General features: G+C 41.1%; 1 protein-coding gene across 2 annotated transcripts; it reads right to left on the bottom strand.

Annotated features, from left to right (window-relative positions):
* Positions 1 to 3,397: 3,397 nt before the first annotated feature.
* mindy4 (MINDY lysine 48 deubiquitinase 4) lies at positions 3,398 to 11,589 on the bottom strand. Of its 2 annotated transcripts, XM_047588385.1 has the most exons (18): positions 11,062 to 11,586; positions 10,667 to 10,786; positions 10,368 to 10,591; positions 10,015 to 10,276; positions 8,394 to 8,647; positions 8,231 to 8,283; positions 8,032 to 8,141; positions 7,816 to 7,932; positions 7,618 to 7,712; positions 7,350 to 7,463; positions 7,122 to 7,200; positions 6,931 to 6,996; positions 6,764 to 6,831; positions 6,613 to 6,676; positions 5,713 to 5,874; positions 4,729 to 4,909; positions 4,413 to 4,494; positions 3,398 to 4,089 (listed from the first exon to the last, which is right to left on the bottom strand). In XM_047588385.1, exons 1-18 carry the CDS (start codon positions 11,119 to 11,121, stop codon positions 4,041 to 4,043), a joined length of 2,160 nt encoding a protein of 719 aa, XP_047444341.1. In that variant the 5' UTR covers positions 11,122 to 11,586; the 3' UTR covers positions 3,398 to 4,040. The 2 variants fall into 2 exon arrangements, with proteins under 2 accessions (XP_047444341.1, XP_047444342.1); XM_047588386.1 differs by lacking the exons at positions 3,398 to 4,089; positions 4,413 to 4,494 and having other exon boundaries at positions 4,754 to 4,905; positions 11,062 to 11,589.
* Positions 11,590 to 12,151: the final 562 nt, after the last annotated feature.

The following is a 12,151-nucleotide window of genomic DNA, read 5'->3' as shown; positions in this document are numbered from 1 at the left end:
GGCGTAACTGAGGAACAGGAAATGTATGCTAGGGGTTTCAAATTCAGAATGGCCCCTTCTTAAATCAGAATTTTGTGTAGGACTGTTTCAGTTATTGGTTGGTTTCCTGTTAGTCTACAACATGGAGGGTCATTTTTATTATTAGGATCTTTCATTCCCAGCTTTCACTGAAATGTAGGGCTGATGGAGGACTGGATTGGAAGTTGTCTTATGCACAAGCCATTTGCTGCTTTAATTCTGGGGTCATAGCTTGGAATGCACTTCGCAGTAATGCCTCTCCTGCTTTGAAATCAGTCCCACAGTTCCAAAGGTTTGCCGCTACATGAGACAAATCTTCGGAAGGCCATCAAGAATGTATCTGCAGTCATGGTGTCTAGCAGCTCAGTTAGCATAACATTGGGCCAAGTGATCTTGTGCCACCCCACAGCACCTTCTTCATTCCATCCATCAAATCATCCCAGCTGCTGTACTCATTTAGATCAGGGAGGCTTGTATCAGACATCACTGTACCACAGAACATTGATTTTCTGAGTTCCTCAACAGTATCTGGTTCAACAGACACACCTGGATTGGCTGGCCAACAGTTACGATTCAGCAGAAGGAATGGGGGCTTTGATTCCATCTGTTTGGCCGAGGAAGCTCAAGGAAAGTCAGCTGGATTACTGTTTGAATCAACATATGTCCAATTTACTGCATCTCTCCTCCTCTTCAATCCATTTCAGAATGTTATTTTTGGAGAGTTTTTTGAATTCTGGGCATGAACTAAGAAAATGGTCTCTAACATTACAGTAAGGACAGTAAGGCCTGCACTTAATTTGTACATTCTCTTGGCTGTTGTGTGCTCCTCTTGATGTGGCATCCATTTCCGACTGTGACAGGTAGACCGGTGAGACAGGTCTAGAGGGCCGGTGTTCATTTAGAACTTGTGGTCTCACCGGTAATGCACAGGGAGTTTGCCAAGTAGTCTGTCAACATGAGAGCCTCACCTTATTTCAGAGGCATTTGAGCCCTCTAGGAGCAGCAACATTACCACACATCCAAAGCATGGATGGAAAGGGATAAATAATCCAAGGCCCGTACATCACTTACACAAATAATGGGGGAATTCAATATTGCTCCATTTTTGCTCTGAACAAGGAGCCTTGGCTGACCATATTTCTCTTCAAGTGCTGTGGAATATGGTCTTGCATCATGCATGCTGGATCTGGCCAGTTTGTTAGCACCAGGGTGTTGCTGATGATCCAGAGGATCTGATGTTTATACTGTTCAGTAATATGTGGGTGATTCTCAAGGAGAATCATGGTAAGATCATGGTATCCCATATGCAGAGGCTATTAATAGATCCATACTATTGGGGGATTGAATTGGAGACTGTGGTTGCTGGGAACTTGAATTGGTGGCAGTCTACTAGTGAGCTGTCTAGGTCCAGACATAGATGCAGTGTAACCAGGAGCTTGGGTAGTAATTGAAGGTACAATTGCATGGTGAACAGGAAGGGAGGTTTGTGATACACTGACAGAGGCATGGTGACTGGAAGACTGGGCAACACAGTGGTCATGGACAGCATTGTAGCTTGAGCAATAGCTGCAGGGTGCAATGTGCGAGACTGAACAGAGTGAGTGGAAAATTGAGTAGTAGCTCCTACAAAGCACTGATAGTAAGGCCTGCACTTAATTTGTACATTCTCTTGGCTGTTGTGTGCTCCTCTTGATGTGGCATCCATTTCCGACTGTGACAGGTAGACCGGTGAGACAGGTCTAGAGGGCCGGTGTTCATTTAGAACTTAGAGCTAAGTCTTGCTCCATTGGTTGCAGAATAGGCAAGGTTTGGGGAACCCTGGGAGGGCCAAGTTGAGGGAATAGGGGAAACTCTGAGAGTTTCTGTGAGAGGCTGATTGTCAGCATGCGTACTTCTTGAGGGGGCAGGAGTGAATATTCTGGGTGGAGGCAGATCATAAAATGAAGAGGTGGGTATATTATCTCAACCTGTCTAACAATTCTGTCTTTCTTTATGTGTCTCTTCCTACCACTGCTGAGTAGCTTTGGCTTTCTTATCAGTTTGCATTGTTCATCCAGTTCCTCTTCCTCTTATCTTTGTGTCTGCAGCCCCTCCAGCTCATCTCTCTGCTTCTTTGTGCCAAGTATGCTGACTTTTGGTCACTCAAACATGTCGCGTGGCTGCTGCTACAATGCCTGGTATTGTGAGATCTAGTAGGGACACTAAATGTTGTTTTAGTATGAGTCCTCTTACTATGAGAACTGCAGGAGCCATGGGACTGTGTGCACAGCATTTGCTGTGGCATAGAAATACCATAGGAATCAGGGGGCTGTGTTTTCCTTTTAGGTCTAGTTCCAGAGTCATGGACAGGTGGCTTTGAGATGACTTGGCAAGATAGTGATAGCAAAGAGATCTGATCCTCTTTGTGAGAAGTACATAATAGGGGTTTAGGTGAAAGGCTAGACTCTGTTTGATAGGTGGTTACAGATTGCTCAGGTGATGTTGAGACATTTGGGGGTGGCCTCATCTTCCACATAAAGCCGAGTTGCTTCTGTTTCACCATGGGATCCATCTGCACCAATTTCAGTGAGCTCAGGTTTAGGGGGCTCATCAGTAGGCCTTATATTGTCTGGATGTAGACTGGCTACTGTCACTGTGTGGTGTGTGGATCAGTATCTGGCTCGAAGGACCAATTTGTATTTGATTTAAGGTTAACTGGAGCCACACAGGAAACAAGGTTCCACTCGTTTCTTCTCAACCATTAAACTTAATATTAGCTTAACACATAAACAACATCCTCATCAATAAATGACTTACACTGAAATAACTTTAAAAGACACACGGCATACATCATCAAACAACTTCCAGCTACATGCACTTACACCACCTTGTGGAACAGAGGTAAAATGAACATTGTAGTTTTTGGAAATAAACTTGTAGTATCTAACAACCAGCATATACACATACTCAGTCACAACATTAAAACCACTGACAAGAAAAGTAAATAACATTGACCATCTTGTAACAATTAAATGTTCTGCTCGGAAACTTTTGGACCTGGAATTCATGTTGATGTTACTTGAACCACATGTACCACCCACCTAGACCAGACCAGGCACACCCACCCTGTAGCAATGACACTCCTTGATGGCAGCAGCCATCCCTAGCAAGATGCAGCATGACACAGACACACACACAAAAACAGTTTAGGAACAACTAAGTACTGTGGAATGATCCACAGAGGCCTAACTCATAGGACCCAAAGGCCCCCACTAACAAAATTCTGTTGGCAGATCCACAGGACATCCTCAGAAGAACCATGTCCATTCGCTGATGAGTCACAACAGTGCCAGAACTGCCTCTATTTAGTGCATGCGTATAAAACCAGAGTGCATAGACATTTAGGGTGTTGAATAATTTTATTATCTGATCAGATGAGAGGTGTGTCAAATGTGAGTTAGTCAAGGCAATTTTAAGCAATTTAAGACAATCACAAGCACACAGAAGATTTCCACCTTTGCTCATGTCCCTCTTTGACAAACACAGCGTTCAGTGTCAAGCCAGTGTCATTTTTATGGTGTGAAAAGGATTTAAGAATTCAAGAAAATCTATTCATCCTGTGTAAAATTTTGGACAGCAATCTTTGTTATGTGTATGTTAAAAGCACATGTAGAGATTAAAAGGCCTCTGCGGTGAATACTTAGTCTTGAACCAACTTATATGTCACCAACATATGAAGTATAAATTTACATCCCAAACTATTCATCTTCACATATATTTTGAGAAAAGCTTAAAATGTTACCTTTCAGCAAACAAGCATATGGCATTCTCAATAACAATTATATTTTAGGGCATTAGGTTTCAGTAGCTGATATGACATTCCATATCCCAGTGTGGGACAAATGCTTTACACCTTTTAAATATTCTCAGCTGCATCTAAAATGGAAAAGAAAAGTAATAATATCATATGTGAGAACTTAATGTGATGGAAATTTCATGACATAGGCTTAAATGGGATAGGATTAAAATCACCATGTGATCATTCAGAGAATGGGCTCTGTGTCATTCCAGTTGACAACTGCATTTTTCCACCTGAAGAAACAACAAAAAAGAACACCATTTAGGACTGACCTAGTCATGTGATACTTTGTCAACAAAATAATCCTTCCCCACAGTGGGGAAATTTACAGTGTTTCAGCAGCAGAGGCAACAGAACAGTAGATAACAGAATCAGAACAAAAAAGAATAAAATACAAAAGTATAAAAAAAAGTACAAATACTATTAAGTAAGTGGCCCACATTTTAGAAGACGTTACAAAATTAGTCTTCAGTGTAAGTGAGGAATTTGATTACCAGCAATAAACATTTATTGCTGTGTGTGTTTGATTAGGTTTTTATCTGAAAAAGCTCCTTACCTTGTTCGGATACAAAGTTCCAGTGGAGGAATGAGATCAGCATCAACATCCTGACATCCTGACACAGCCAGTGAGCCAACAGCTAAAAATATAGATAATTAACATTTATAGATTAGGCAAGCAAATACCACAGATAGTGCAGGCTGCATATAATATGTGCCACAAAAAAAGCAAAGCAGTTCATATTTATAGTGATTGTCTCATATTCAGATATAGACCACTATTAGATTATATCAAGAGTCACAGAAAACATTGTCCTTATGTTGGAAATGCTGAAATTAAAAATGATGATTGAGAATTTGCAGCCCAAACATACAGACAGTGAGGCGGATCTCCTCCTGCTGATTGGCCAGTCCATCATAGTAGTAGAGGTCAAACTCCAGATCTTTGTCCTCACTGGTCAACAGCTCCATCTGCAGGCTGAACAGTACGCTGAAGTGGCTTTCACTGCACACCACCCAGATGGGGTAATGGGGTGTCTTCAGGTAGGCTCCTACCTTAGAAGAAAAGAGAACAAAAGCAAGTATAGCAGTCTATAAGTATGTTAAGTAGAATTATTTCATGAACCTTTAAAGCGGCTACGAGTACTTCAGCCACCTTTCTTTTACACTGTGACATGTCCATATGTTTTCCATATGAAAGTCCTTCTGGGATGATTCCTCACTAAAGATATGGGGAAACAATAATCTGTGCACTACTAGCACAGTAGGAGAAGAGTGAAATACAAACTGGTTTACACTCTTTTTTTTTTTGCCATTAAGGTTTATATAAGATTGAAGGTACTAGCATCCCTGGACTTGAGTTTTATCCAGCCAATGCCAAATCATTTTTATTTTATTTTTTTGCATGTTTGACAAATGATGCTAAACTGAATCTGGGATTTATTCAAATGAAATTAAACCTTGAGGCCTCAGTAATTTTAAACATTAGCAGAGCCAAATCTGCCATTAATCGCCATTTCCTGGTGAGTGTTTGATAGCCTTCCAACTGGAAACTGATCATCATTTTAAGTAAAGTAAACTAGTAAACTAATTTTTGCTCCTGCTTTCACCTTTTCTTAAGCATATCCTTTTGTCATGTGTGGAAAGAAAACATTACCAGGGCAGTGTGTTGTTGACTATTATATAAATCCCACAATAGTCTCAAGAGCATTATTCGCCATGCTATGTGCCATGAGCAGCCCAGATGTTTGCCATTAAAGTGAAGAATGAGATGTTGTGTTTCCACTTGAATCTCACTAGTATAGGGTCTGATGGTGGTACGATGACCGGAGAGTCAGTCAGCCAACAATGCAACTCACCTTACAGATGTTATAATGTTCGAACAAGGAGAGCAGGCCAACATCACAGTGGTCTTTAATCCCCTTGAGTAGAGTCATGTTGCTATGGCCAGAGTCCAACTCCATATCATTGTCAAAGACGTTAGAGACTGCTCTGCCGCAAAGCAACAAGTTTACCAGTTCCTGGTCAACACAAGAACACATTGTTAGCACTGGAATATATTTTGTGTCTTCAGCATTAAAAATGAAGTCATTTTGACAGCATGTGTTACATTCTATTGTTGTACCATCAAAAAAACATGTATATTTCCTGCTGTGGCAGTTATATGCAGTGGGTAGACATAGCTAAACTGAAACCTGAATCTATCTGAAAGCAGTGGCAAAAGCAATACAGAGATGCAAATGACATGTTACACAGAATCAAGTGATAAACTGGAATTGGAAATAGTTCAGAAAGGGCAAAAATTTTCAAAGAAATAGTTTCGGTCTATTGCCATCTTTTCTGTGGTTAGTTCAAACTATCAGACCAATCCACACTCTAAAGAGGTTTGACAGCTAGCTAGCAGTAAGTATAGCTATGCAGCTATTCTAGCATGTCTGTAAGCGATCTCTTGGCCATTTAAAGGAGGCTCTGGGCATCATCATGTCTAAAACATGCACAGAGCCGTCAGTAGTTCCTCAGAATCCTCACGCTATGGATAAGCCACAAGCACATACTGTAACTTGAAGCCTGGAAAGACACTGTTGGCAATCACATGGCGTCCCAGCTCTCTAGAAAATCCTGCTCCATTGCAAAGTTAAGGAATCTGGAACCTAAATCAAACTTCATCAAGACCAGTTCCTCTACCTTCTTCACTTCAATTAATTGTGATTCTCTATAACAAACGAGCAGAATACCAAGAGCTTAGGTTTATGTCAAACCTGTGTGCAGTAGCCATGGGCTCCAATCAGCGTGGTGGTGGGCACATCCATGTCTTCTCTTACTCTAGAGAAAGAAAAAAGCCAAACAACTAAAGACACTTTCTACATAATACTGTATGTTTAGGAATTATGTTAAAGAGGATTCATATACTTTTCAATTGATCTAGAGAGAACAGCTGATACGGTCAGCAGCACACATCCTAACGTCCCAGTTTCAAACTGCGGGGACAAAAACAGAGATTAGAACAATAAAAGATAGCAGGCCCTTCTACATTTTGACAACAACGAACCAGAGAAAATAGTTGCTGAGTCTTTTACTTGCTCAATATGCTCCTCCAGAAGCTGCTGCAGATCCTTCATGTTGTCCACAGTGAAACATGTCAACTAGAGAAAAGGATCAGAAAGGTCAGAAAACAACTGATGAATCAAAGTGAATATCTTTTGACTGACTTGAGAGTGGCTTTAATCGATCCATGTTAGCATATGTATACATATGGAACTGTCAATACCTTTTCAAGCACTCCTTGAGATTTGTAATGTCCAGTTGGGGTGAAATGACTTCTCACATGAGATAAACGGGTTTGACAGCTGCGGGTACATATCAGGATAGCGGTGATATGAAACTGACATACTGCACTACCCTGACCTTGGACATCTAATCAAGATCAAATCATAAACATCAATAGAGAGGTTCTGTGTAAAACATCTGGATGTGGTGGATCTAGGTGTGATCTTACATGGCAACTGTGGCTTGCTTCTCCTCGCCAGCCCTCCACAAGATTTCAGCCATGGCTAAAACAAGACACTTTCTTCTGGTAGTGTTGGAAGGTCTTAACTTCATACTGATGCTACTGCAATACAAATAATACCAAAATGCAGGTCAGTGCTGGATGGTTGCTACAAATGAATCCTTGATGTGAAGTAATGGGTGTAAAAGACATTCGAGTGATTGGAAAAGGGCACACAAAAGTTTGTATTATAGCTCTTAAGGGAAAGACAACTTACTGAAGGCTAGTGTTATGCTTGCTTTCAGTGTTTTCAAACAGCAATTTCCTTAGAACAAAGGCTTGGACTGATGCCAGAACTCCACAAGGACCACCCTAAGAAACACACAAAAAACTGATATAAAATTCTGAATGCCAAAATGCAATCAAACACAGATAAATAAATGTTTCAGCTTAGGTCAGGGCAGGTTAAAAGGACCTTTCTCTGTACAATTCCATATCTGAGGTCATGTGTTTCTGAGAATGCGAAACCCTGATTCCTCCACTCAACACTGAAACAATTTAGGCTGGAACCAAGAAGAACAGATTTCAATTCCTGGTGGAAAACACAAACAGAAAACAAACTGAAAATCAAAGGAAACCACAGTAAACTGTAGCCAGCAGTTATAAAGAAACACTGCCGTAAATCACATACCATGACAGTGTGTTGGTCCAATGGGCGGCTTGTGTATACATGATCTGCAAGATTTCTCCGGAGGGATACTCTGGAGATTTGTGGTAGATCATCATCTTCATCAATGTCATCTGGAAATATATTAAGTGTCATCAACTTTGACAAATCAAGGGCAACAAATGTCAGATGATGGATGAAGCGCCTTGTAGACAGCACTTACCTAACACCATCTCAGACACATCCAATTCGGCCACATGTAGCTGACTCTTAACTCTGAGAAGAAAGGACACAATGTACATACATTCATTAACAACATTGTCAATACTATAAAACTATTAAGTTGTCAATGATTATGTGGGATGTAACAACTTAAAGCTATTTACTCTCTTGTCTTCAGGATGTTATGTCCCACTTTGTCAAAGCTGTTCTCACTTTGTATTCTCTCTGGTGCACTCAGACATTTTTGTTTCGATCTGCTGCAGTCAGCTGGGATGATTTGAGTTAGGCTACTTTTAAAGCTTTGTTTATGTAGGCCAGGCACTAAAGGTTCATCTCCAGAATGACTGCTTTCTTCTTCTTTACTGAACAGTCGCGGGGACCCTTCAACCCTCCGACTCTGTCTTTTTGTGTTGGATTCCTAAAGGGTAAAAACATCAGTAAATGGTATGAATATGATGAATATGAGTATGATAAAATGGAGTGCAGAACTTTGGTCGTCCCCTTCTGGCAGAAAGAGTAGTTACATAAACATGAAGACATGAAGACTTTTATTATTAAGAGAAAAAAAAATCAAACCTACATGGTCCTGTGTGAAAAAAAGTGATTGTTCCACCTGTTAAAACATACAGTAACTGTGGTTTATCGCACCTGTGTTCAATTTCTCTAGCCACACCAGGCCTGATTTCCCACACCTGTTCTCAATCAAGAAATCATTTGCCTGACAAAGTAAAGTAGACCAAGAGATCCTCAAAATCTAGAGATCATGCTGTGATCCAGAGAAATTCAGGAGAGAAAGAAAGTCACTAAGATGTATCAATCTGGAAAAGATTATAAAGCCATTTCTAAAGCTTTGGGACTCCAGTGAACCACAGCGAGAGCCATTATCCACAAATGGTGAAAACACAGAACAGTGGTGAACCTTCCTAAGAGTGGCCAGCTGACCAAAATCATCCCCAAGAGCTCAGCGACCTCTCATCCAAGAGGTCACAAAACACCCCACAACAACATTCAAAAAACTGCAGGCCTCACATTTGGGAAAATACTCTGGATTCACAAGACAAAAGTTGAAGTTTTTGGAAGGTGTGTCCCATTACATCTGGTGTAAAAGTAACACTCCCCTTCAGAAAAAGAACATCATAGAAACAGTCAAATCTGGTGGTGGTGATGGTGTAACTATCTGGGGCTGTTTTGCTGCTTCAAGACCTGGAAGACGTACTGTGATAAATGGAACAATGAATGCTTCTGTCTACCAAAAATCCCGAAGATAATGTCTGGCCATCTGTTTGTGAGCTCAAGCTGAAGAGAACTTAGGTTCTGGAGCAGGACAAAAACACACCAGCAATTCCAGCACCTCTGAATGGGTGAAGAGCTAAATGAAAACTTCGGAGTTGCCTAGTTGAAGAAACTGGGAATGGGGCCAACACTTTTTCATACCACTCCAGTCAACAGTCCTTTCTCTGTATTCAGGAAAAGTCATACCATACTATACCGATCATAGACTGTATAAAGATGTCTACAAGATATTCATACACAGCCTATGGCTGGATTTGCAGGGTTGTGAAAACCACAAGAGGGCACCACTCATGGACTTTTCTCATGAACACAGTATACACTGACTGACAATAGCATAAAACACATTACTACAAGATAGCGCAGGAGTGTCGCCACAGACAATAGAGCTTAAATTTGAGAAATTAACCTGGCACCGATGGGTTTATTAAACATTGTGTGCAGTCATTTGACAAGGGTTCATTTAGATGTAAACTCCCTGTACCACAGTTTTACCTGGGGCATCGGTGCAGCCATCATGCCCCGTCTAATGCGATTAGTTCTGACCCTTTGTGTGGTCTCTGTGATGGATGTATTTTTTTCTGGTTCTTTTTGGATGAAGCTCTCATTGCCGTGAACGGATGCCATCAGCGGCTGGCCTTTTTCTTCAGCGTCATAAGCCCAGCAACGTCTTTCATTATGACTAGACAGTCTGTCTTTGTCAGGCAACTGTGACATATATACAGGTTGAGGCGGGCAACTTCCTTTTGTATCAGACCTGCAAGAGAGAGTCTCATATTAGGAGGAAATCAATTTGGAAAACAGTTCAAATGGTACATTACATAGCAAAATCATAGCTTGTGAAATACCTCAGTTTGGTCTGACTGCTAATAAGAAAAGCTGGTGTGATTTCCTCAGTTTCAGTGCTATCCATTGCTGTTGGTTGTCCTGGAGAAGAATTGGCTAAAGATCTGATAGTTTGGCTGCTCTGCAGAGGATTGTTTTCATTGCTGGTGGGCTTTGTATTCTTAAGTCGCTCAATATGATGTTTTACAATAATCTCTAGTAATGTTTTCAAGGGGGAATTCAGAGCCTATAATGACAAAGAGAAGTCAGTTATGTTTTTTATTCTCTTGGGCATATACACAGCAGCCATCATCTGGCCTACCTTATTCTTCCTGTAGAGATCTTCAATGTTGAGCACCTGCCTCAGCAGTGATCTGTTGTTGATACTGGCCTCTGTGCGTGGATGCTCCTCATCCATACAGGCAATAGTTCTCTTCAGCCCCTGTGCATCAGTACCAAAGGACCACAGTATTTACACTGCAGAGGATGTATCTCGGGATACTCAAATACTCTTACTCAAATTGGATAATCTTACTCAAATTGCAACTGCAAAAGCTTTCACATGGTATTCATGTGTCTACCTTCTCGTCTATATAAAAAATATGAGCGCTGTTAGCTACTTTTCTGAGATGAGCAGAAGCCACCGCTGGACAGTTAGCTCGCAGCGTTAGCGGTTTGTGTCCCTCATCAGTCCTGTCCCACACCTAGCCGACTCACCTTTCGACTCAGATATTCCCGTACAAGGGACGATGAAACCTCTTCAACTGATGCCACCATGGTGGGGACGTGTCCGGTTGCAGAGACAACACTTATAATCAACAAGAAAGCCCCATGGTGTTGGCGAGACGACCGTGGGATCAACACTGAGGCAGTTAGCCAGTCAAGCTAAGTTTGGGCTCCTTGAGTTTTCCTTAAGGTAAGGGATAGTACATTATCCACTGAGAAACTGGTTTAGCTATGGTTCCCACAATCATAACGCGAACCGCGAAGGTACACACTGCAGTTCGATGCGACTGAGTGACAATGGAATCTCCTTAAATGTGCAAGAAATGCATGGAAAACTGCGCTTTCCTGATGTTCGCCAGTGCGTGTTTGCCATGGAGACGGCGCTCGCGACCCGTGTATATCAAGTGGAGTAGGTACACAAACATGGCGGCGCTTATACCGAAGGAAGTTCGTGCGCTGTACTTCTTTTAGATATCAGCGCTTCCCAACCCGGAAGTACAGAACAAGCTGTTTCCAAAGAAGCAAATGGATTACACACACACACACACACATACACACACACACACACACATACATCATAAAATAATAATAATATATATGTATATATATATGTATATATATATATATATATTTTTATAATATTGTGTATATGTGTATATATATATATATATATGTGTGTGTGTGTGTGTGTGTGTGTGTGTGTGTGTGTGTGTAATATATATGTATGTGTGTGTGTGTGTGTGTGTGTGTGTGTGTGTGTATTCCATTATTACAATCTAACTTACAATCTGAAATCATTCGTGATGACCACATATGAGAGAAGGATATATTATTGATTGACAATTCACTGTATTATTTTACTGAAATTTCTGCTGTGCTCGATGTGACAGATATCACATGATATACAATTTCTAACCTGGCCACTGTGATAAAGTATAGCCAAAGGATGAGGCTCAAGTTCATGATACCACACCACAGGAGTATAACATTTCTGCAGGGAACGATTTTTGGGAATACCAGTGATGATTGATCTGTGACTGTTAGCTAAGGCCAATGGTCTTACTCACCGAAAGCAAAGCAA

The sequence above is a fragment of the Mugil cephalus genome, chromosome 6 (assembly GCF_022458985.1).
Source record: "Mugil cephalus isolate CIBA_MC_2020 chromosome 6, CIBA_Mcephalus_1.1, whole genome shotgun sequence".
Classification (NCBI taxonomy): domain Eukaryota; kingdom Metazoa; phylum Chordata; class Actinopteri; order Mugiliformes; family Mugilidae; genus Mugil; species Mugil cephalus.
This window is presented reverse-complemented; position numbering and strand designations above follow the sequence as displayed.